Below are 24,886 nucleotides of genomic sequence, written 5' to 3'. Positions count from 1 at the left end.
AAAGCTTGTTTTCCCCCAGTTCTACCAGAGCAGAGGCAGGTTATTCTCAAGCAGCCCTGATCCCCCCAGCTTACCCCATTCCCCGGGCAGTGCGCCAGGCTCACCTTCCTCAGCATCGCTTTCCCGCCAAAGGCCACCCTCCTCACCGGAGACTGCCGGGGCACTGGAAGAGGCAGCACACGTTTATAACAGCTGATTTTGCTTCCTTAGCAATACACGAGTAGGACACCTCACCCCCTCCAGTCTGAAATGTAAGACCTGCTGGAAGCAAGCTGTGCTTCTGAGCCCTCACCCCCTTCCCAGACCAGAACGCTGCCGCCTTCACACCAAGCTGCCCCTGAGGGAAAGCAGAAGAGGAGCAGACGCCTTTAGGGCAGAAAGGCTTTACGCTCCACACACTCATCGTGTATCACTAAACAGAAATGCAGTTAATACATCCCCAAATCCTCTCCTCTGCCCTCTAGTGACACCACCTGTAAATTCATTTTTTAAGTGAATGGGACACAAAAGGTAATTTGTTTCTCAAAGGCATACCTCATACTTCCCCCCCCCCCCCCCATATCTCATACATTCCACTACATAGCCCCAGATTTTTTTTTTTTTTGCACCATAAATTAGCCTATTTGAGCCATAACAATATTCAATATAACAGCTAAAGTGCACACAACACTAAGGAGAAGGTGATTTGACTTGTGTGAGGCATACAGCCCAACTTTGTTGGAACAGGCATGAAAGCAACTCGTTTATATGGTTTAAATAATTTATATCAAAATACATATTGAGCAACCTGGGCTAGTGGCAGGTGTCCCTGCCCCTGGCAGGGGTTTGGAACTGGATGAGCTTTAAGGTCCCTTCCAACCCAAATCATTCTGTGATTCTGTGAAAATCAATGTTTCCAAACCACTAAGGGTAAAAAATACTATTAAAAAATTAAAAGGGATACCTGATATAGAATGTACTTTATATTAAAATGATAAGCAGAATGATGATGCACAGAACTATAGCCTTCCTCGGTCCAAATAATTTCTCATCAAAACTTGGTTTTCTTGGCTAGGCAGTTTCACAGGCACAAAATCCTAAAGGAATATTCTCAGGAATATGTTCCAATTCCAGTAATGCTGGAAACCTGCAGTAACACTGACTCTTGTGAGTGCTTCTTATGCCCATGTAACAGTGAATCCCTTTCCTAACACATGAACAAGTCAGCTCTCACTAACCTTTCCAGGCATCAGCATGCTCCTGAGTCAGAGCGCTGAGGTTTATGTGCCACAAATGGATCTTTACAAACACATTACTACAAAACCCTTCAGCTAACACATACGACACTTAAGCTGGTGGAGCAGTTGAGCTGTGGATTGGTTGAGAATCTATTTTCTCCATAGATATTCATGCTGGTTTCAGTATTTCTGGATTAATGGAAACATACAATTGGAATATATCATCTGTTCAGAAAGACCTGCCAGTGAATTTTCACTTTTCAATGAAATTGACCTTTTATTTACACAAATACTTAGTTTGACCTTCAGCTGCAGAATCTAATGTATTTAGAACTCAGTCCTGCTCCAGCTTCCACTGATTTCAAGATAAAAGAGTCAGATAACACAAGCATAGCATATTAAATACAATTTGATTATTTAAAGATCAGAGAATACAAAATTGCTTGTCAAGCTCTGCTTTGCAATTTTCATAGAAAATGTTAAGAGAATTAAAACTGAAATACTATATCCAGCAATTTTTTTTAATAGCATGATATAAAGAACCACCACAACATGTTAAACAGTTTCACTAAGAACAGCTTCAAGATTGTATGCTGCTATTTTGTAGTGTAACCAGAGTGCCAATTTATGACTTTACCAATTAAGTACTTATCTGCAAAACTTAACATTCATTTTTATGATTATCTTCATATCCTTAATAAACCAGTGCTGAACACTGCATGGAAGAACACCTAGATATATGAGGAAGAAAGGGAATACAAAGTCATACAACTCAGGAAAAGCATAATAGGAGTATATTGTGAAAATGAGCACTATAACAAAAAGTTATGCATGACTTATTTATCAAGGATTTACATTTAACATGGAATGCAAGCTGAAGTCATCTAATAACTAGCTATTAGGATCCAGTACTTTCGCTTGATCAAACTTGAAAGAGGCAAAAAGAAATGGGATAATGAACATGAGAAATAAATAGATTTCCAGTAACTGTTTAATTTCCTGGACAAGGGGAATAGAACAACCTAAAGTGACTTGCAGAAATTTATGTCCTACATTAAACAAAACACACATTTGAATGTAATATAAGAACCCTTGTCACTTATTTTCTTCTCTATTCTAAAATTTGAATATAAACTTACAAAAGTAGTCTTTGGTTTGACTCGAGATTGCTTGCATTTCACCTGGATTACTGTCTCCAGCAACAGCATCAACTTCCATGAAAGCATCGTTTCTGTAAATTGTATAGTGCAAGTGTCTTCCAATAAAGTTCAAATAATATGTAACATCAAATATACATAACAAATCACATTTTATGGAAAGATAACTTAGTCACTGTGGAATGAGCTGCTTCCCCCCCCCACCCCCCAAATCCTAAGATTTACTTGGCAAAAGCTAAAATATATTATTTGAAATGATACCTAGAAATGTAATATTTTCCAAAGTACAATTCAGAAAGCATTCTTTTGCAGAAGTTTTGAAATGTGTACTGTAGATCTACTAGACAGGGCCATAACTTGGACTGTCACCAGTAACATGAGATTTATTGCTGTCAAGGCCATGGCTGGAAGCTAAAACCCGAATAGAGAGAGGAGGGCTGACCTTCATACTGCAGTTTATAGACAGTGCTACGAATGAACACCAGTTCAGCATGCACTGGCTATGGCAGCTGTTGGAAATCATGTTGTTTGTGACTCACCACAGCACTCAACTCTTTGAAATGCATTTGGTAGTCTAAGTAGACTAACATCCTAAGCAGACCTTTATCATTGCTTTAATGGTTTCACTACGAATTCCAATAGTGTTAATCACATAAATTTATACTTAAAAAATCCCTTTTGGAAGAAAAAGTCAACTCATTTTTAAAATACTTCCAATGAAGCCTCTATGTAACTAATACCTTTGGATGTCATCTCAAATCTTCATCCAATTTATATTCTAATTACCTGCTTTAGATTAGCTGCACATTTTTTAAATACAATATACACTCAATAATGAAACATGCCAATCAAATGCTACATTTCAGTAAGAGCCTGTCCTCTCTTAACTGAAGTTGGGTTAAGTGTAGCAATAGCACCTGCTAATTTATACTTACAACTGATAATATTACTGTTAAGTTGAGATATTTCATAAAATAGTAATGTGACATTAAGCAATTTTGGAATCAAGTCATATCTAGAAAACAATATTTGCAGTTATATCAGTTTGTGGTTGTGGGGTTTTCTGTTAGTTTTGGTTTTGTGAGTTTGTTTAAGTTCCTTCTGCACAAACTTATCCCTATAACTCCTTGGTACTTTGAACATCGTACACTGAAGCAAAAGCATTAACTTCATGTTTTCACTTTGTTTTAAAAATAGAGCATGGAACCACATATTCTTACAGAAAAGCGCTCTACAGACAGATAGGAGCAGCCTCACGCTCGCAGGCCCTGGTCCTCATGGGGGACTTCAACCATCCTGACATCTGTTGGAGGGACGGTACGGCCCGGCACAAGCAATCCAGGACGTTCCTTAATTGTGTGGAAGACAACTTCCTCTTTCAAGCAGTAGAGGAGCCAACGAGGAGAGGTGCCATGCTGGACCTTGTGCTCACCAACAGGGAGGGACTGGTTGGAAATGTAACGCTCCAGGGCAGCCTTGGCTCTAGTGATCACGAGATGGTTGAGTTTGAGATCCTCAGGACAGTGAGAAGAGCATGCAGCAAGCTCACTGCCCTGGACTTCAAGAAAGCAGACTTTGGCCTCTTCAGGAACCTCCTTAGTAAGGTTTCATGGGATACAGTCCTAGAGGGCAGGGGGGCCCAAGACTGCTGGCTGATATTCAAGGATCACCTGCTACGTGCTCAAGAGTGTTGCATCCCGACTAGAAGAAAGTGCAGCAGGAGGGCCAGGAGACCTCCATGGATGGACAAGGAGCTGCTGAGGAAACTTAGAGGGAAAAAAGAAGCTTATAGAAGGTGGAAGCAAGGACAGGCGGCCTGGGAAGAATACAGGAGCATTGCCCGAGAAGCTAGGGACCAGGTTAGGAAAGCTAAGGCCCAGCTAGAATTAAGTTTGGCAAGGGATGTAAAAGATAACAGGAAAGGATTCTATAGATACGTAGCAAATAAGAGACAGGCTAGGGACAATGTAGGCCCTCTCCAGAAGCTATCAGGAGAACTGGCTACCATGGATTTGGAGAAGGCTGAGGTTCTTAATGACTTCTTTGCCTCAGTCTTCACCAGCAAATGCTCTGACCACACAACCCAAGTCTTGGAAAGCAAATGCAGGGACTGTGAGAACGAAGACCTTAGGCCCACTGTAGGAGAGGATCAGGTTCGAGACCATCTTAAGAACCTGAACGTGCACAAGTCCATGGGACCTGATGAAATCCATCCACGGGTCCTGAAGGAGCTGGCGAATGAAGTTGCTAAGCCACTGTCCATCATATTCGAAAAATCCTGGCAGTCAGGTGAAGTTCCCGATGACTGGAAGAAGGGTAATATAACCCCCATTTTCAAGAAGGGGAAGGTGGAAGACCCGGGGAACTACAGACCAGTCAGTCTCACCTCTGTGCCTGGCAAAATCTTGGAACAGTTTCTCCTGGAAAACATGCTAAGGCACATGAAAAACAATGAGGTGGTTGGTGACAGCCAACATGGCTTCACTAAGGGGAAATCCTGCCTGACCAATTTGGTGGCCTTCTATGATGGAGCCACGGAACTGATGGACAGCGGCAGAGCAGTTGATGTCATCTACCTGGACTTGTGCAAAGCATTCGACACTGTCCCACATGACATCCTTGTCTCTAAATTGGAGAGACATCAATTTGATAGATGGACCACTCGGTGGATAAAAAACTGGCTCGATGGCCGCACGCAAAGAGTTGTGGTAAATGGCTCGATGTCCAGTTGGAAACCTGTAACGAGTGGTGTCCCTCAGGGATCGGTGTTGGGACCGGTCCTGTTCAACATCTTTGTCGGCGACATGGACAGTGGGATTGAGTGCGCCCTCAGCAAGTTTGCCGATGACACCAAGCTGTGTGGTTCGGTTGATATGCTGGAGGGAAGGGATGCCATCCAGAGGGACCTTGACAGGCTTGTGAGGTGGGCCGATGCCAACCTTATGAAGTTTAACCAAGCCAAGTGTAAGGTCCTACACCTGGGTCGGGGCAACCCCAGGCACTGCTACAGGCTGGGCAGAGAAGAGATTCAGAGCAGCCCTGCAGAAAAGGACTTGGGGGTGTTGGTTGACGAGAAGCTTAACATGAGCCGGCAGTGTGCGCTTGCAGCCCAGAAAGCCAACCGTATCCTGGGCTGCATCAAAAGAAGCGTGACCAGCAGGTCGAAGGAGGTGATCCTGCCCCTCTACTCTGCTCTTGTGAGACCTCACTTGGAGTACTGCGTACAGTTCTGGTGTCCTCAACATAAAAAGGACATGGAGCTGTTGGAGCGAGTCCAGAGGAGGGCCACGAGGATGATAAGAGGGCTGGAGCACCTCCCATATGAAGACAGGCTGAGAAAGTTGGGGCTGTTCAGCCTGGAGAAGAGAAGGCTGCGTGGTGACCTCATAGCAGCCTTCCAGTATCTGAAGGGGGTCTACAAGGATGCTGGGGAGGGACTCTTCCTTAGGGACTGTAGTGGTAGGACAAGGGGTAATGGGTTCAAACTTAAACAGAGGAAGTTTAGATTAGATATAAGGAAGAAGTTCTTTACAGTGAGGGTGGTGAAGCACTGGAATGGGTTGCCCAGGGAGGTTGTGGATGCTCCATCCCTGGCGGTGTTCAAGGCCAGGTTGGACAGAGCCTTGAGCCACATGGTTTAGGGCAAGGTGTCCCTGCCCATGGCAGGGGGGTTGGAACTAGATGATCTTAAGGTCCTTTCCAACCCTTACGATTCTATGATTCTATGATTCTATAAAATATAGCTGGTATTTTTTATTTCTATTAATATATGCAAGAGTATTTGTGCAAAGATAGTACAAGTAAATAGTAAAATGCTATGAAATAATTCGGGTATTTGTGCTCCGTGTCAAAAGAATATTGTAGATTATCTGTGTATTTTTAAGTAAACAGGCACACTGGGACTAACAACACTGTAAAGAGGAAACTTCTGCCTGAAGCTGCAGTGGTAATGCCAATGCTGCAGAGAATGTAGTTGGTCCAAATTTGAATTCCAAATTTCAGTTATATAGCTACGATGATTCAGGGATTATAATCAACTCAAAGTCTCAACTGCTGTTCTGATAAAATGGCGTCCTGGCTAATCTGACAAACTCAATCTGAAAGGAAACGTCAATAGTTTAAGGTTTAAAACGGCTAACAACCAGATACTTCCAAACTTCATATATTAAATAATATTTTCACATTCTTTAAGTTATGCTCTGATATAAGTTCATTCTTTAAGTTATGCTCTGATAGAAGTTCATTCTTTAAGTTATGCTCTGATAGAAGTTTCCCATAACTACGAAACATACCAAGATTGCATTTAATGCTGAGATTGAAGATTGATATTTCCCAGTATGGAAGCAGCATAAAATAATCTGGACTATAGCTTGCTTTAACATGTTCTACAAGTAATCTAGATATGGTGAAGATGTTCAAAAGGGAAAACAGGAACAGTCCTGCTATTTGGCTTGCACTTACAAAACTTTAGTTGATGGTTCCCATTCAAAATCACTTTTGTAGAAATCTTTAAAATTATCGGACCAATGCATCTGGAAGGAATATTCTGTTCCAGATAGAGTACAGCAAGTGGAATGTTCTTCAGCCTTTCACTTTTTTTTTGTGAGAAGCTCTCAGAACCACACCAGAACATTTGTCCCCAAATGTTTTTGGTATGTTCTTCCAAGCTATTATTGCAGTTAGGCCACTGCTTTTCAATTCAGCATCAGTCTTTTATGACAGCTTTCAACTAAGTAAGATGCGTTTACAAGAAATGTGTCTATAGAAAAAAATATTGAAACACTTTTAAAAAAAGACCTTAATACTGCAAACAGGATCTACCAGAGACATTAAAAGAACTAAGCACTGACATTCATTTTTGAAATTACAGTTGCATACAAACATCAAAACAATAACAGAAAGAAAACAGGAACACAGTCCTGAAAAACACACACTGCTCTTCCCATAGAGCACTCCCATTGGAATCAATGGTTCTTACAGATGATAAAACAGAACTGCTGAGACACTATGTTACGCATAGTATGGAAGCAAAACTAAAATACTCACTTAATTAAGAGAATAAATACTTATCCTTGAAAAAAGAAAGAGACAAATTAAACCATTTAATTTGCTAGTACTTGCTAGTTTTGATTTTCTTAAAAAAACAAACAACAAAAAAACAAAACGACCCCACCACCCACAAAACCCAAACACAAAATTAGCACATACTGATATCTGAAAGACAGAAGGGACTTAAGTCTCTTCCAATTTTGTTTTTCATAATTATATTATACAAAATAAGCTGATGTAAGAGATTGGGGGGAGGGGAAGAATCAGAGACTGGCTGACTGGATGCGTTACATTAATTTCTTAATATCTGAAGGAGTGGATTATCCCTCTAACAGCAATGGGAAAATTAGTTTCTTTATTTCTTCATTAAGACTGTGGGAGGGAAATTAATTTTCTACTCTGGTTTTCTAAATTAATTGAATATATCTTTATTAGAGTGATAAATATGCACACATACTTTTTGGTTGAAAGAATTCTCTAAATTAATCCTAAACAGACATTTTCAAAGCAGTTTGGTAGCACATGGTTATTTTTTTGTTTCATTTTCTGATGTTATAAAAATATGGAAAAAATGGATCATATCATTCTTCCTGACTGTATTATTTTTGTACCTCTGTTCTCACATCTTGTAACATGTGCCTCAGCATCTGTGCCTTCATACACATAGGTATGCGCACCAAAAAATGGGGGGTTTTTTTTGATTGTTCCAAACACAAACCATAGTTTTTAAAAGAATCACAGTAATTTGAAGAAATGAGGCAAAGTACCTTGAGATGTCTAGGTGTCTTCGTGGATGTGTTGGTACTTAGGGCTGAAAGCCACAAATTAGTAAGATCTGTAACCATTTGACACTCTTGATTACCAAACCCACCATAATTAAAATCCATGAATGCAGAGGGCCAAGCTACCCTTCTAATCCTTGAAAAACAGTGACCTTTAAGGCAATTGTCCTAAATAATCACTTAGAGTTTATAAATTCTTTTCAACCTGAAAATAATATTTATAATCTCACAATTTTGCACTCATTTTCTAGGTTAAAAAAAAATCCAAACAAATTTATTCCAAGTTACACAGCAAATCAGAAGCAGCCCTACAACAGGCAAAGGTGATTCATCTTTGCAGAAGTTCTTCAAATCACCCCTTTTTTATAGGCTCCACCTTAATTTATGTTAATAGAGTTCTGGTGAAGTCTATAATGAGATTATTCTCATTGTAAGAGGAAAAAAAGAAGTGGAATACAAGTAAATAATTAAACAATGGCGGGGGGGGGGAGGTAATTACAGCTGATCTCCTTACTAGGAAGTTAATAGGAAGTTCATGTTTGTTTGGTCAAACAAATAACATCTTAATTACAGACACACAGAATACAGGAATTAAATGTGAAAAGATCATATTGAACAAATGCAAGACTATGTCAAAAAGACATTCGCACATCGTGATTCAACCTACTTCTTTAATCCTTTCCACTGGAATAGTTTTTCTCTTTCAAAATTGCCAACAGTAAAGTTGCACAATACAATGGAGAGGAAGAAACAGAACAAGTTCTTCACATGTTTAGATAATTTACCGCTTGATTAGTAGCTTGTTTTAAAAGAAAACAAAAATCTGAATGAGTCCGCATAGCACCACATAGTTAACGTTAACCATAATTCGCAAAGGCAAAATAAGATGCATTCTTTGCCCAGAGAAACAACATGAATGCATAGAGCAGCAAAAACAAACTTCAACTCTATCTCCCCTATTAAGGGAACCTAAAGGAGCAGAACAAGTTTTTATCCAGACTTCCTTTAAGTAGCAGACAATATCTCAACTACCTGATGAAACAAGTCAGTGGTGAAATGATCGAAACCAAACATCACCAAAATTCCTCTTCTTTAGGGAAGAAAATCTATGACCCACCCCGTAATTAAACCAGCACAGAGCAGAGCCCCTTCCAGTGCTGTAGCATTTATAAAAAATTCAAGTCTCTAGGCTTTTACCAATACTGCTGTTTTAATTGCCTCATGCGTTCATGGGGGAGGTTGTTGAGGGCCCTGCAATCCTCCATGTCACACCAACTCCTTCGGTCACAGTTCCAACAAAACCACCATGTGATTCCAATCTCCCAGGACTTTTTTTTTTTTTTTTTAAACACTTTTTTTTTTCTTCATTTAAAAAAATCCCCCCCAAGCTCAAGAAACAAGGACACTCCAGAACATTTTTCATATCCAACTACATAATATCTAGATAAAAAAGAAAAGGCGTAACTTTATAGAAAGTACCCCTCAAGCCATCTTGAGTCAAGACTGGGTGACCTTTTCCAATCTACAATAAAAGCTTGCATGAATGGGGCAACATAAGAGTATGTTTGTCATCCTTGTCCCTGTACACATTGATAGCCTGCACACCCCTAAATCAGGTGAGAATGGCATCATAAGAATGATGTGAACATTTAGAATACAAGACCAACACCCAGACTTCTGATCCAAACTCATCTATTTTCTTCTCTACTCATATGAACTTCCCCTTCGGTAATAGCAGCACAGCTACAGGTACCACAATGGCCATGCAGATTACTACCTGGTCTTCCTGAACCACTTCAAGGATTTAAAGGATACAAGATATTGTAGATCCAACAGTTTCTCCATAGCTAAATTGTTCATCTGTGTTCTTTTTCCTGAGCTAAAGCAGAAGTCAAATAATTGCTTGTTTACCTGCCTAGGATAATAGATTATGTCCCTGAGAAGGAAAGCTCACCAAGGATTAAAGAATTTGGCCTTTGTTGTAAGTGTCACAAATTGCACGTACACCTGAGATGCAGTCATTAAAATAATTCTGTTTGAAACAAAGTGGTGTTTTGGGGTCCACAAAGCAAAAAGAGACAAAAGAATTTGTAATGGTACTCCTCCCTAGACCTCTCTTTGTAGAGAGACTGCTCACCTAGACTTTCTGTGTATTTTCTTAGGCAGGGAGACTATTTAGGCAGCTTGTCATCACTGATCTTAGTATTTTCAGTAAAATCTTTGCTGCTTCTACAAATACTTATAGAATCAGCTTTTAGACCACAGCAAAGAATAACTGCATCCTCAGCAGACCTGTGCTGGCTTTACGTTACACGTGTGGCATTCTCTCATTTTGAGTACAAACCTGCAAACTTCAATTGCTTCCTCAAATTCAATAAAATTCACTTTGCTCTTTATCTGCTTGTAATGTCCTAGACCATTTTCTAGAAACTGTAATCAGCATAAAAAGAAGAGCAAATTATAATATGCAGGGGAGAAAGGCAGGTTAAAACCACCATCTAAAATGAAAAACAGCAAAAATTTGATCCGTTATCAACCCTAGCAACCATTCGATAAAAACACCTACAATAAGCACCTCACCCAAAGGTGGCTTCTACACACCAGTGGAAAGAAGCTGAATTTTAAATTTACATGTCTAAATGAAAAAAAAAAAAAATAATCCCTTTCTCACCGGAAGTCTTTAGGCAACCCTCCCACAATCACAAACAAGTTCCTTGCTGATCAACCCAATACTTTACCAAATAGAAACTGACTCTACTACAGCAACAAAGCATACAAATATATCTCCACAGTTACCAAAATAAATGCCAAGCATAACAGAAACATCAACATCTATTGCATTTATGCACTTCAGAAGCCTGCATTGCTGCTGCAGCTGAGAGAAATTAAAACACAGACAAAGCTGACAGTCTGATGTGATGTTACTTCACCTACAAATAACTCAAAAGCTCAGGTTTGTTAGAAAATGAAACTTTTTCAAGACGTTTTATACAGCTTTGTCTTGTATACTTTGGTAGCAGATTCTCAGCAGGAACAATCAGGATTACAAACGAAAGTGGAGCTGTAGGAGTAAATTGAAAGGCCACCAGAGAGCTCCCTCTAGTGTGAGCAAGAAAATTAAATAATTTAAGTCCAAGATACGAACTGTACAGGGAAATGCATTACTGAGATGAAAACGATAATGCAACAGAAATAGGTAAGGAGATAAATATTAACCCCAGATCTTAGAAAGTTGAGATGACGTTGAAACATGAGGTCTTTTCTCTACCAGAAGCAGTCAGCATCATGGAACCACAGGATGGTTGAGGTTGGAGGGGACCACCCCCCAAGCAGGGTCACCTACAGCCAATTGCCCAGGACCACATCCAGACAGCTTTTGACTATCTCCAAGGACAGAGACTAGAGGGAGCTTGTATCTGCTTAGTGACCTTATACATCAAAGCCAAACAGGATGATTTTGCTAATCAGAAGTAGCTCACCAGAACAAGACAAAACAGCATCGAGCAAAGCCAAAGCAGATTTTCATCACACCGCAAGAAGATTTGACATTATTTTTACCTTGCGTATATTTGGGAGCACGTTGTTTTAAATGAGCCCAATTTATGCTGAATTTTCCACAGACCATTTCCTGGAATTCTCGTGTCAGGACATGTACATAGAAGTCTAACAACATACTAGTCTTGGCAATGATGAAAAAAGTTTGGCCTTATTAAACTTACTGCATCTAAAAATATCACGAGCAACTGACAACGCAGAATTTTAATCCTATTAGATGAGCAGCGTTCTCAGTGCCTTCAATGGGAGCTGACAGCACTGACCAGCTGGGAGCACCAGGCCCATTACTGAAATCTGGTTGGGTGAGTGCTCGCTTCCCCATCAGCATGAGCAGCATTTCCATTCCTGCTCAAATACTGAATACAGACAAACTATAGGTAAAGTTGAGCCCCGCAAGGCTTTTACTGACCCTGTATAAGCATTTTTTCTTGACCAACTTTCCCATAAAGATCAGTACTCTGACAATAACAACCTTTGTTAATTGTATAATTACTGTTGCTATTTATGTGCTATTACAAGTGTCTCCCATTATTTCTGAGAAGTAAAAATTATCTCTTTCATGAGACCAACCAATACAGCTGTAAACCCAGGCATTTCTACAGGAAGGCATAAGGGACACTGGGTGTACCCAAAAAGTAACTGTCTTTTTCGAGATGAACTGGTCTAAACTTCCCGACAGCATACAACATGTTGAACAGGGTAACAGCTTTATCCAAGATTCTGATATGGTTCACTTGTTTGGTTGAAGTGCTTACTGCAGTAACCATTTAATGTTCAGCGTACAAAGCCAATAATTAAAGCGTAAGTCATGTTAGATTACCTTTAGTAAAAAAGCATTACTCCTAAAACAAGCTACCTGGACAGAAATTTAGTTAACAAAAAAGCATTACTCCTAAAACAAGCTATCTGGACAGAAATTTAGTTAACAAACATGAGAATGTCAAATAGTTTTGTATAAAGGACCAATCTATAACACATGATTCAGGACATCAAATAAAGCACTGCAAAGAACAAACCAGACAAACAAGGTTTCGAAGTCCATGATGAGAGGGGTCATTCTCAACTACACATTTATGCCACTTCCATTATTCAAATGCTTAAATGTTCTCTCCACAGTTTATCATATTAATTGATAAATACTACATGGGAAACTGAACAATAACTACAAGGAATTTAATACTCAAATTATGGTAGGATATATTTGCATACTGGGGTGAGATAAAGGGCTTTACTTTTCACAGTTCTGTATCAAACAAACAATCAAAAGAAAACCCTCAATATCACAATCTGAACAGGGCACTGCTAACCAGGAATTAAATGCATTCCTGACCCAAAGTCCTCCTAATCAGAAATCAGTAAAGTACATTATCCTTTACCATACTAAAAACGAATACGCCACTATTAAATTACAACAAAGTAATCAGTATATGCAGAAACAAAAAATTAGTGTATAGACATCTTACATTGGTATCACCCTACTCTTGTAAGGAGACACATAGTTGTGGTTCGATTCAACAGCATCATATTTAAGGTCTCCAACAATATTTTTACCAAACATCACTGTTATGAGTCAATCTTAAAATACATGTAAATAAGCATACTAGCCAGTATAGACAATAAATGAGACATTTATTTAGAAATGTGAATTTATGTTCACCCAATGTTAACAGTAAGTGATTTTTAATCTCTCAGAGTATCTCTACATTATCTGCTGTTTACTGTTTACAGGTATTCATCTGAAAACGTTGAGGAAAACATCTTTGCTGACGGCTTCATCTTCCTGAGCTTGTTCACCACATAGCTTGATAATTTAATAATAAGGTTGTTTTGCCAGAGAAATTACTTCACAAGCAGGAAAGTAACATGCAAAAACCTACTCATCGTTCTGCCATGCTAAAAACTGCATATACAGAGGAGATACTCTATTTATCCTGAGTACTTGCTACACCCTTTTTTTCTTGTATCTTTCTATGATCTGTATAACAAACCAGAGTTTAAGCACACTTTCAGTCATTACCCATAGCATAACCCTAAAATAGCAGTATTTCATTATATCATGATTAGCTTAAGCTTCATACACTGCTGTCTTTACACCTGCTGCTGTAAAGCTACTTTAAACAGAAAATTTGAGACTTGAGGTTGGGATGGCAAAAATTTATGCATAGTTCAGAAATGGGGGGGGAGGGGGAGCTCCTACCCTGGGAACAATGCAGTCAATCCACACCCAAGTAGGGGGATAAACCTTGCTGAGTCTTCCTTTGTCGTTCTGCCTTAATAAGGGTATGTAGTGACCGCATAACACAACAAAAGTTCAGCTCATTAATACAAGAGGGAACCAGGACTCACACACTTGCTACATTTGCCATTACCAGCTTCTCACTCATTTTTCTGTTGAGACTAACGTACAAACATGTTACAGAGTTTTCACACATCTGTGTGCCAGTATAATAGCCCTCAGCGAGGATTTTACTGCCAACCCTCAAGGTCACAGGCTGAGCTCAAAGTGGGGCACATAGGAGAAAGTTAAAGATCAGAGAGCCTTTCCCACTGCAGTTCTACTGTGCTGCTCCTCGACCTTCAGAGCAGGGGTGTGGTCCAGCAGAGAGTTCAGATGGGGCTGATCTGTCCCACAGTCCACACAACTAGGAGCCTTCTCCTCCAATGCAGGCAGAGCTGGGCCCTGAGCATAGCGGGATCCACATCCACTTCCCAGGTGGCATACATAGGCGATTCTAAAATACTTTTTCTCCTCTGTTAATAATGATATGCAATGGTGGTATAACACAATGGAAATTCACCTGTTGCTTGTACAATAGAGGTTCCTCATACAAAGTTATTGTTATGACACATATAAAGTTTCCATATACCCGTGCAGGTGTTTTATTTACACTTAAATGCACCACAGAGTTCTTGTGCATTCATGCCCTGGCACTCTAGCTATTTCTGTGGTTGACACCACCCTCATAGAGACAGTCAGGTAGGAACTCAGGGTGAGGGCTGAGTAGAAGCGCAAAGGAGGAAGTTGTAAGCCCCTTACAAAGTAATGGCAGTTTCTCCTTTTTCCAACATGTAGCAACTAGTACTCTTGTCTCCTTAATGTTATCTAGGTAATAAACAACATATACTGCTCTTTTCTTACAGAATATTGTTATCTTAGTCCCCCAATCTGTCATAAGCACATACTACAATCACACTACAATCTTCTGTTGAGATCTCCACCAGCTAAAAAGCATTAGAGCCACCCCAGCTGGTAAGTTACCCATTCATCAAGCACCTCTTACCTGCAACACATTGATGTTCTAGAGTAAATATTTAACTACAGCCATGATTCCTCCAAACAGTTCTCCTTGTTTCACTTATTAGAATTTCCTGGGTTTCCTCCAGGGAGTATCTGATCACTTCCACAAGCATTACCCAATACCCTCATTCTACCTTTTCCTGCTTCTGTATATACAAGTCACTCCAGCACTTAAATGAAGCATACAATCCCAAGCCAGGACAGGAGACCTGCTAGCGCAGGCACAAAACACTCAGCCCATGGATTTCCTGATAGCAAAATCATTCCACTCACGTGTCTTGATTTTTATTTTTTTTTTTTTTGCTGTGCAGTTTTTAACCCAACCCATCCCAAAACTATTGGGGTGGATTGGGTATTTGTTACCAGCACACTGTGTTAAATGCATACTCAACCTTACCTTTTAAAAGGCTTTTCAAGTACCACTTCTTGCCTTTCCTAACACCACACATGGGTAACGTTTGTCTTCACTGATAAAAACCAAACCAACCAACCCACCAAAGTTACTTTCACTTGTGCAAGTCTTGTGCTGGTCCTTTCCCCCATGGTTAGCTCTCTGGCTACAAAACTTTGGTGGAGAAAAACACTCTAAATCACTGTTAGGTAAGTAATTAATTGTGGTTAAGCAGGTAGCTAAAAGATACCTCACCCCTGCTGGGGAGACACACCCTCCCCACAGCTTCTACTCAGCAGACACCCTGCCATTAGACCAAGGGCTTCACTTTTGGGGAGCAAAAAGCCAAACCACATCTTCAACATCATGATTAACCCTGGGGAGGGAGGAAAGTTAATTTTAACAGTAAAAGGCGTTCACAGAAGACGAAAGGACTGCTACCTTGTCCTCCGAGGGACCCCAGCCACGAGCTGAGGCGACAGCCAGGCTTCGGGAAGCAAAGCCCCAGCACCACCCCTACTCCTCCTGCCGCTCCCGACCGACCCCTTTCCCCTCAGGCGCGAGGGGCGTTCCCGCCCGTCGAGCCGCGGACCGGGGGCGGGGCCGGCCCATGGGGAGCCGGGTGACTGCGCCGCGCCTTGGCCTGGCCCGGCCCCTCCAGCGGCCACCCCGAGAGGCGCTTTCCGCCTACCGCTCCCTCTCAGGCTGCTGCTGGAACCTCACCGTGACAGGTAAGGGTCCTTCTCCCTGCTGCGCTTGGGGACGCACCTCAGCGCTTCGCGGGACAGGACGGAAGGGGACGGGACGGGACTGGACTGGACGGCGCTTCCGGCCCGAAACCTCCCGCTCCCCTGGAGTCTGCCCAGCTCGAGTCGGTTCCGACCGTGGGAGCCGACCGAGGGAGCGGTCCCGGGAGCGCTGCCTAGCCGTAGGTGCCCTCGGGTGGCCGCACGTCTGCGCTTTTCCCGTGTCAGGCGAACCGGAAGAATTGCGGCCTTGTTTCATTATTTTCAATAGCCATCTAGTCGGGAGAGTGCTGGGCGTGAGGAGGTTGGCTGCGGCTTTCTGCTGACAAAATGGTTTCTGTGCGCCCGTTGACGCCAAGTAGCTTTTGTAACCTGCTGTCGTGCTGTGGCGGAGGACCGCCGCCATCCCAAGTTCAGAGCGCACCTGCAGCACGCGGTGTGTAATCTTTCCCTGTGGATTTGCCACTCCCCGGGCTGCTGCTCTGCTCGGGCTCTCCATGGGGAGCGGGAGGGATCGCGCCCCGCTGACACCTGCGGGTGTTACACAACCAGAACTTGGTTGAACCCAGACATGCCGGACCAGTTTGGATCCGTGTCTTCCCAATAGGGAGCCATGAGTCTCAGCTGTAGGTGCTTGTGTTAGATGACTTCATGTATAGGATTCATTCAGGGTTCATCGCAGACACTTCAGAAGATTGCGTTGTCACTTCTAACTCACGTTCGTTCCTGTCTGACAGATACCACGCCATGCTCGTGTGTCTGGTTCTGCTGTGTCAACTACACGGGTTGATGTTTGCGTTTCCTCACTGCACAGGGACGTTAAGTAGCTCGAAGCAACCTGAGCATAAAGATGGTAACTTACTTTTAACATAATTTTTGTTTTCCAAAACAAAACTGCATCTAAGTTTGTTTCTGCTGAGAAATCTTATAATGTGTGTAAATAGTTTTGCTTTTGTTGGTTTGGGGTTTATTTGTGGGTTTGAATTTTGATTTTTTTTTTTACTTGATTAAAAAAAAATTAAGCTGTTTCATGCTTAATTTTAGAATATTTGAATATCTTTTGCTGAAATGATCGATAATTGACTTGGGTGTCAATATTAACTATTAATCAGATCCAGTAGAAAGTGCCAATTGGGACAACTGCTTTCTCTACGTCTCTAGGGTTATTATCACTGATATAACCAGAATCCTCTAAGTAACATGAAGATTCCAAAAGGTTGAGGTCTACATTATTTGAAAGGGTTTATTTGCTTGTTTTTAGAGATTGGTATTTTTTTCTCAATACCAGATCCCTTTAAACATCTTGAAAGAGAAACATGGTGCTGCTATTGCAGCTCTTCACTTTGGAGGAAGTAGAGAGGAACTGAGGTAAAACCAAATTTCCCAGAAGGGCTCAAGCACAATGGTGCTAAGCCATGTGAAGCAGCTTAAGCATTGTGGCTTCAAAAAGGGATTTGTAACTTAGCTGTCCAGTCCCCTTAGTGGATAGGGAGTGCTGAAACATTAAGATAGACTTAGAAAAACCATCTCGTTGAGCAGGATGCCCCTTCAGGGCAGCATGTTGAGCAGAAAATGTGGCTAGCACAAAAATGCTTGAGGCGGGTTTTCATTAAAATCCGTATTTCTCTGGGGCATAGAGCATCATGCCTGTGAGCTGGTGGCACAGTCTTCCCCTGAGAACAGGGCTGAACCACTCCTTCCTCCAGGACAGAGCTGGAAAGAGAAGGGCCCAACTCTTCACCCAGTAATTTAGGAAGAACTTCCCCAGAGTGTGGGGTACCTGCATCGAGAGGTTACCCCTTCAGCATTTCCTGAATGTCTTTTTACCAGCACAGCTACTTTATTTAGCACATTGTGTGGGTGCATTTCTAATTAAAAGCTAGGCATCCTAAAACTGCATTTCCCATTTTGTTGAACCACGGACTGCAGAACTGCATTCAATTGCCTCAGGTGTAGGAGAGAATTCAAACCCATCTTTCATTCTCCAAATACTTTCTTAATCACAGGTAATTCTTAATTACTATCTTAATTGCAGGTAATTTGGAGATGGAGATAGGTGGACTTTGACTGTGGCCTACAAAGTGCAAGAAGTGCAGATAAATGGATAAAGACTCTTTGAAAGAGAAAACAAGCATGTATCACTGGGGATTAGGGGTCCTAGGCTCCAGGTGGCATTCCACAGTAATTAAAATGCATTGATTATCTGAGTTAATTTGGAAGTATAGCTAAAACTGCTTGCATAGTAAGGAATGAAATGCTACTGAGCAAAACTGAAGATCTCCGTTCCAGAAGGCTGAAGTAGTTCTTGCAATTGCAATGAAACAAAAATTTTGATGATGTTTTTTCCCCCTGTAATTCTTTCCTATTTCCACATGTGGATTGGTTTGGTGGGTTTGGTTTTGTTTTTTAATTAGGTCCTTCTCTCTGGTTACTCTTAGATATAGCATAAATATTTGAAGCTTAGATTCTCCTTAGAATAACGGTTTTCCCTTCTTACACAACAGTATGTGCACACGTGTGGCTCCTTCAATATGTACTGTAATAGTATGTAAATGATATAAATATATACTGTAATATTCCTTCAATATACTATGGTATTCAGGACATAAGCAACCAATATGCACATTACACTGCATTTTTCTTCATTTTCAGAGAGCAAACCATTTTCAGATACTGCTGCAAGATCTAACAGTAACTACTAGGTTAAAAATTCATGAATGATGTGATAATCTAGCAAAACAAGCTAACAAGAACACAGAGCTAATTTGTAGCTGAATAACTTCATACTGAATCTCATCTCCTTTTTTAGCTGTCTGGCTTGGTATGTAACAATGCTGTTTCTACTTTACATTTGCAAAAATAATCCTTTACTCGATTTGCTTAACCAAATAGTCTGAATTTCTTGGAATACAGATTAGGTTTTCACTGAAAACCAAGCCAGAAAACTAGTTCTGTCATATATATATATTTTATTTTTTTTTAAGAATCTGTAGCAAGAGCAGGCTAAAACTTGACTGTGGAAGATGCCTCTTGAGAAAATGCATTCTTGTATTCCAAAGCCTTCTATAATTTCACTAACTCCCCTGGAATCTCACCTCACAACTTACTCCGTGAGGCCTCATGGAACCTGTAAAATGCACAAAAGAAAAGAATTAAATCTCTTCAGAAGTGCCTGTTGTCAGAAAATTCCTATCATGGACTAATTTAAACATGGCAATATGGCAGTGTTTACCTAAACTTGCTGCCTCGATTGTGGAAAGAGAACAAAGGTAAAATGAATAGAACTCTGCTGCTATAACTTAAAATCCAAAATCTGTAAACAAAAATTGGAACTCACAGATACCGGAATATTGATAAAATGTATACTGAGGATTCCTTAGAAGGAACAGATTTTTTTTTTTCTTTTTCTGCCCTCTTGCTTCCTTCCTCCAGTAGGTCAGTGTCTTGCTGGGTTTGCATCTGACTGAATTTCTGCTTCATGTGACTATTACTTTGTTTTTAAGAGCTCCAGCAAAAAACTGATGCCCACATTCCTGAAGGAGTAACAATAAATCTTGAACAACAGCTGGCCTGAGAATCAAATTTTCTTGGTCAGTATAAGGAATAACCAAAATGTTTTACGAGAAAGGAAAATACATTTATTTTATATTGCCTAGTTAGAAAGTTAGCAGCAAAGAAGGAGAGAGACCTTTACGTTTCTTTTCCAGGTATGTAGTTGAAAGATGTTATGGGAGGACATGGTGTTAATGTGCTCCTTTAGGATAACCATTCCTTTAACCCAACAAATTTAGCTTTCCTAACTTGTTTTAAATCAATTTGATTTTCTTTTTATTAGTGTTCACATCAGAAAAGGAGGCAAATTTGTTCATTGGACGCCATCTTCTGTATAACAGATTTGATTTTGAAGCATTCACGCCGGATAACCTGGAAAGAGAATGCCTTGAAGAGCTGTGCAATTATGAAGAAGCCAGAGAAATTTTTGAAGACCCTGATAAAACGGTAGCTGTTCAAACTGAATTTAATATACTGAAGGAGATTACCAACTAAATCATTACTGTATCTAAATACTGTAGCCCTGATGAAAACAGCACTGAAAATAAGATGATTGCTTATTTTACTATAAAAGTAGAAGCCCCAATTAAATGGGGTCACTGCTCTAGATACACAGTGAATACACTTCAATATGTACAGTTGTCTTGAAGACTTTAGGTAAGGGCTCTAATTCTGCAACACAAATATATATGAAACTTCAGAAGTAGCACTTGTGGGTATACCTATATATGTTTTTAGAAGCTCATTAATCTTTTTAGTAACTTCTCAGCATGCAATTTGAATGTGTTCCCCATGCTCTAGGTATTAATTGGCTGATTGTGTCCTTGTGTCATGCCAAAGAAGTGTTTTAGAAGAGAGGAGTACGGAGCCAATCTGCAGTTCAGCTATTGCAGAGTACTCATATAGCATTATCTTCCAAATCGCTACCTATATACAGCTTGGAAGAAATCTGGTATAAAAAAAGAGAAAAATTCATAAGAAACCTTTCAGCCCAATAATGGAATGTGATGATTGTCTGAAAACTGTTCTTGCTGCAGGCAGCAAGAATCTCTTTGTGATTCTAGGTGTGCTCTGCACTAACCTGCAGAAAGAGAAAGGAACACACTCCTCCCTGAAGGTGGAAACGTTCCATTGCCATTGCTAGCATTTTCCTAAGAAAAAGGTGGAAGCATTAACTCGGGATCTTGATGGAGTCTTTTACTGGGTAGCAGAAGTGGAGGTTACAGCTAAACACATGTAATGCATAACAGTCATGCAACATAAAGGCTCTTCTCTTAAATGAATCCCATTATTTTTCCTATCTGGTATGAATTCAGATACTGTTCATGCAAATGTCTGATTCTTAAAATCTTGACTTTTCCTCAGTAATACTCTTCTGTAGGGATTTAAAAACATTAATCTAAGCCTTTTTAGAGTGTCAGAATATATGCTGACTTCTACTGCAATCAGGCAGAAATAAGAGGTAACATTGGACAGTTAAATTCACTTTTCTCTTTCACCAGCTGGCATTTCTTCTTTGTGAAACTGTATTTTATACACAAACCTGAATGTACGTGAAAAATATGGTGGGATAAGCAAGTCTGAATCCTTCAGCAGGAGTCACTTCTATTTATGCCACTGTTAAATTTTGCCCACAGTACCATATAAAATGACATTATCAATAAGCGTGCCGATTACGTATCCCATAAATCTGATCCTTTGTGGTTTTATAGATGGATTTTTGGAAAGACTATTCAACTAAAGGCCCTAAAATAAAACTAGGTAAGTCATCTTTTTATTCTTTGCTTATATTGCAGTATTTTGTGTTTGTTGTAATAGTACATTCTTAAAAATACATCATGCATTCAGTTACCAAAATCAGAATTGATCTTTTTACTGAAATTCACTGTGAACTGTACAAGTTTATTGCATTATCTGATACAGTAAAACTCATTAAAGGGTCTTACAGTGGGATCCATTGTCAGTCTGTAGGTAAAAACAGCATCATTTTCTTGTCCATTTGTTTTATTACACAATTGGTAAACTCTGCAGTAATTCTGTGGCTGCTTTCTGTGGTTTTTGTTTGTTTCCTCCCCTTTCCCCCCCATTTCTGTAACAGTAATCTAAGAGTGATTTAGGTTCAGAGTAGTCTTATGCCAGATGTTCTACAAAAAAATAATCAGTATGACTTAAGGGAAGATCTATAGCCTGATCAAGGTCACAGGTACATGAAATAGTATTTGGAAGGCATTAGAAGACAGACATCTCACCAGTTCTATGTACAGAAAAGGGAGTATCTACTCACTTTTGCTTTAAGCTCCATGTGAATGATACTCCTGGGTGGTATTGCACAGATACAATGGCTTCTCACAGCAAGCTAGGCCTTTGTGGAAAGGAACACAGCAAGTGTCCTGCAGCACAGCAAAATTAGTATTTTACACTGTATGCTATGGAAAGAACACATAACGAAAATAACCAATGTTTTATCTTCAGGTGATGAGACACTACAGAAGATAAATGTTACAGGACTTCTTATCAGTCTTGTTGCTGCTGGAGTACTGTTAGTTATAACTGTACTGCTTATCTTCTACTGCTGCAAAAGTAGATGCAAATCAAGGCAACCACCAGGGTAAGGAATTCTGCTGATTAAAATAACCCCAAAAAACCAAACACCAAAACAAACTCTTGTGTAAGAGTGGAATTTAAAACTCATCGTGGGTTGGTCAAAGTGGGTTCTCAGAGAATCCAGTGAGAGTTGTAGTTCTTGCTTTCCTGGCAGCAAAGTTAGGTGAGCACTAGCAGTACTTACGCTGAAGTTGATAGCACAAAACCATAAATCAACACTTGCATGGCTGATGTACCTTTGGGGATTTTTTTTTTAGTGTGTGTTCTTGGTTCCAAAATATCCTCACTAAAAAGATGGAATCATTTTCATAGGTTGGGGCCTGCAGTGAAAAGTTTAATGTGTTCTGTTTGCTTTTTAAAGGAGGTTGTGTGGTCTTCATGGCATGTGGTCTACCTCAGGTGCGAGATGAAGTAGGTTGAAGGAAGTGCTTCTTCACTAGTTCTCTAGCCCTGCTTGTTCCTTTATCCTAAACTTGAAAGGAATAGAAGAGGATTCTGTACTTCCTCTTCCCTATAGATTTCACATTACTGAGCTATTATTACTGTGTGGTCTGGAAAGTCTTTGTGATCATTGAAGGCAAATGGTTTTTGTTGTGTGGTGAAGTTTTTTGGGGTGGCTTCTTGTTGTTTGGTGGGGGTTTTTTTTATTACAACTATGACTTTATATTCTCTCTTCCCTTTAAAAGAGAAGCTGCCACTTATACTGCTGTTAACTTTGTTTAGGTACTTGGATTATGTAAGAAGTAGAAGACTGAATTCATCTAGCATCTTCAGAAGGCATGAAGAATTTTCTTTAAATCCACTTCCTCTTGGAATGGATGATTCAGGACTACCAACTTACGAGCAAGCAGTTACTTCAGATGGACAACACCACAACACACCACCACCCCCTTATCCAGGGCCCCCAAACTGGGCACGGGTGTTTAAGAAATCTATGTCACTTCCTGGTCCTTAGTCACCAGGCTCCTTTGGGGCGAGGGGGCATTACTGACACATAACATACTTTTCTAGAAAGTGTGTGCTACCTTGCATATTGCAAGACAGCTCACAAAAATGTGAGAGATCATTAGCACAACTAGGAGCATGTGAAGGTCCCACTTGGGAGGAGAGGTGATCTGCTGCAAAGGCTGCAGGACTATTCTTTGCACGAGGTTATTGTTCCAAGAGGAGGGAATGCATAAAGAGGAGGTCTTGCACTGCCACCCTCTTGCACATGCACTTTGAGCCATCCCATCACACTATGGATAGTTCCATGTCGTCTTTTTTTTCTTTTTTTTCCCTTTGGAAGGAACAGTATTTTAATTGGGTTTATTGACACCATTTTTTGTGACTATTAATACTTTAAACTGCCCTAAGAAGGCTCCTTTGATATGTTCACTTAATTGCTATGTGAATTTTCTATTCGGTCTAGTAATAGATTTGAGTATGAAAATTATTTCATGATTTGATTTTTCAAATGTATATTACTGCTTCCGGATTACATTGGTTTGTTTTAGACACTGCTGGTTAACACACTACTCAGTTTGTTGTGGTTTTGTGATTAATTTTGGATTAAAATGAACAATTAATTGAATGGCAAGCTATCCATTCATACAAAGTACACTTTTATCAAATGGTTTTGATGTTCAGCGCTAAATACCAGGTCAAAGAGAGTAAGTAGAGGGCTGTGGGTCAGGGGATGTTAAATAAATAGCTAGAGACTTGTCCCTTGTTAAAAGAGTACTCAGGTTGCACAGGGAATGTTTCTTTTGCAGTTTAAAGATTTAAATGTTGAAAAAGACATTTAGCTTGCTGAAAAGGCTAAACTACCCCACAGAAGCACTTTGCATAAGTACGTACTGCCCTGCTGGGCTGTCAAAATGATACCTTTAAGTAGAATGAAACATCTGTTAGATAAATAACCAGCTTACACAGAGCAATAGTCAAGAATTTCACGGAGTTACTTGTTAACTGTATCAACACAACTTCTGCATCTCCAGTTGCAGCCACCCTTAATTTTAGATCTTATTAAAATATCGACCCCAGCATTACATGGCCTACAGTTCTTGCTGAGCAAGTTATCCCAACCCTGCTGTCCCTTTACCTCCTAGTCAAATGGCACCACAGCGGAACAGGCTTCCCATAGCTGCAGGAAGACACATGAGGGGGTCTGCCGGGCAACGTGCCATGGTGGTGGTCTCTTGTATTACAGTAGCTATATAGCTGGACACAGGCAATGAAGGTTTTAAGAAGCAACAAATTCCCCCCATATAGACATGCCCGTTTGACCAATGCTGACGGCAGTAAATGGTATTTTAATTTGGTGCCCAAAATGCACTTTATGTTATAAAGGTTGAATACTTACATGTAGCATTTCACTGAGTTTTGTGGGGTTTTAACCTGCTAGAACCTACAGTGCTATGGAATGAGATGCTATGAGATTTTTAATCTCTAAACACTTTTACAAAGAAGAAAATGCTCTAAATCTTGGAATATAAAGAGGGTGCAGTGAAAGTGCTACACCAGGAGGTCTTGCCCTTTGAAAAATATGTACAA

At 40.3% G+C, this 24,886-nt stretch overlaps 1 protein-coding gene across 1 annotated transcript; it reads left to right on the top strand.

The window, feature by feature from the left end:
- Positions 1-16,010: 16,010 nt before the first annotated feature.
- PRRG4 (proline rich and Gla domain 4) lies at positions 16,011-23,924 on the top strand. The gene is made up of 6 exons (XM_030485145.1): positions 16,011-16,180; positions 16,933-17,048; positions 20,031-20,194; positions 21,460-21,508; positions 22,220-22,355; positions 23,075-23,924. Exons 2-6 carry the CDS (start codon positions 16,943-16,945, stop codon positions 23,304-23,306), a joined length of 687 nt encoding a protein of 228 aa, XP_030341005.1. The 5' UTR covers positions 16,011-16,180; positions 16,933-16,942; the 3' UTR covers positions 23,307-23,924.
- Positions 23,925-24,886: the final 962 nt, after the last annotated feature.

Source organism: Strigops habroptila, chromosome 4 (genome assembly GCF_004027225.2).
Source record: "Strigops habroptila isolate Jane chromosome 4, bStrHab1.2.pri, whole genome shotgun sequence".
NCBI classification, from domain to species: Eukaryota; Metazoa; Chordata; class Aves; order Psittaciformes; family Psittacidae; genus Strigops; species Strigops habroptila.
This window is presented reverse-complemented; position numbering and strand designations above follow the sequence as displayed.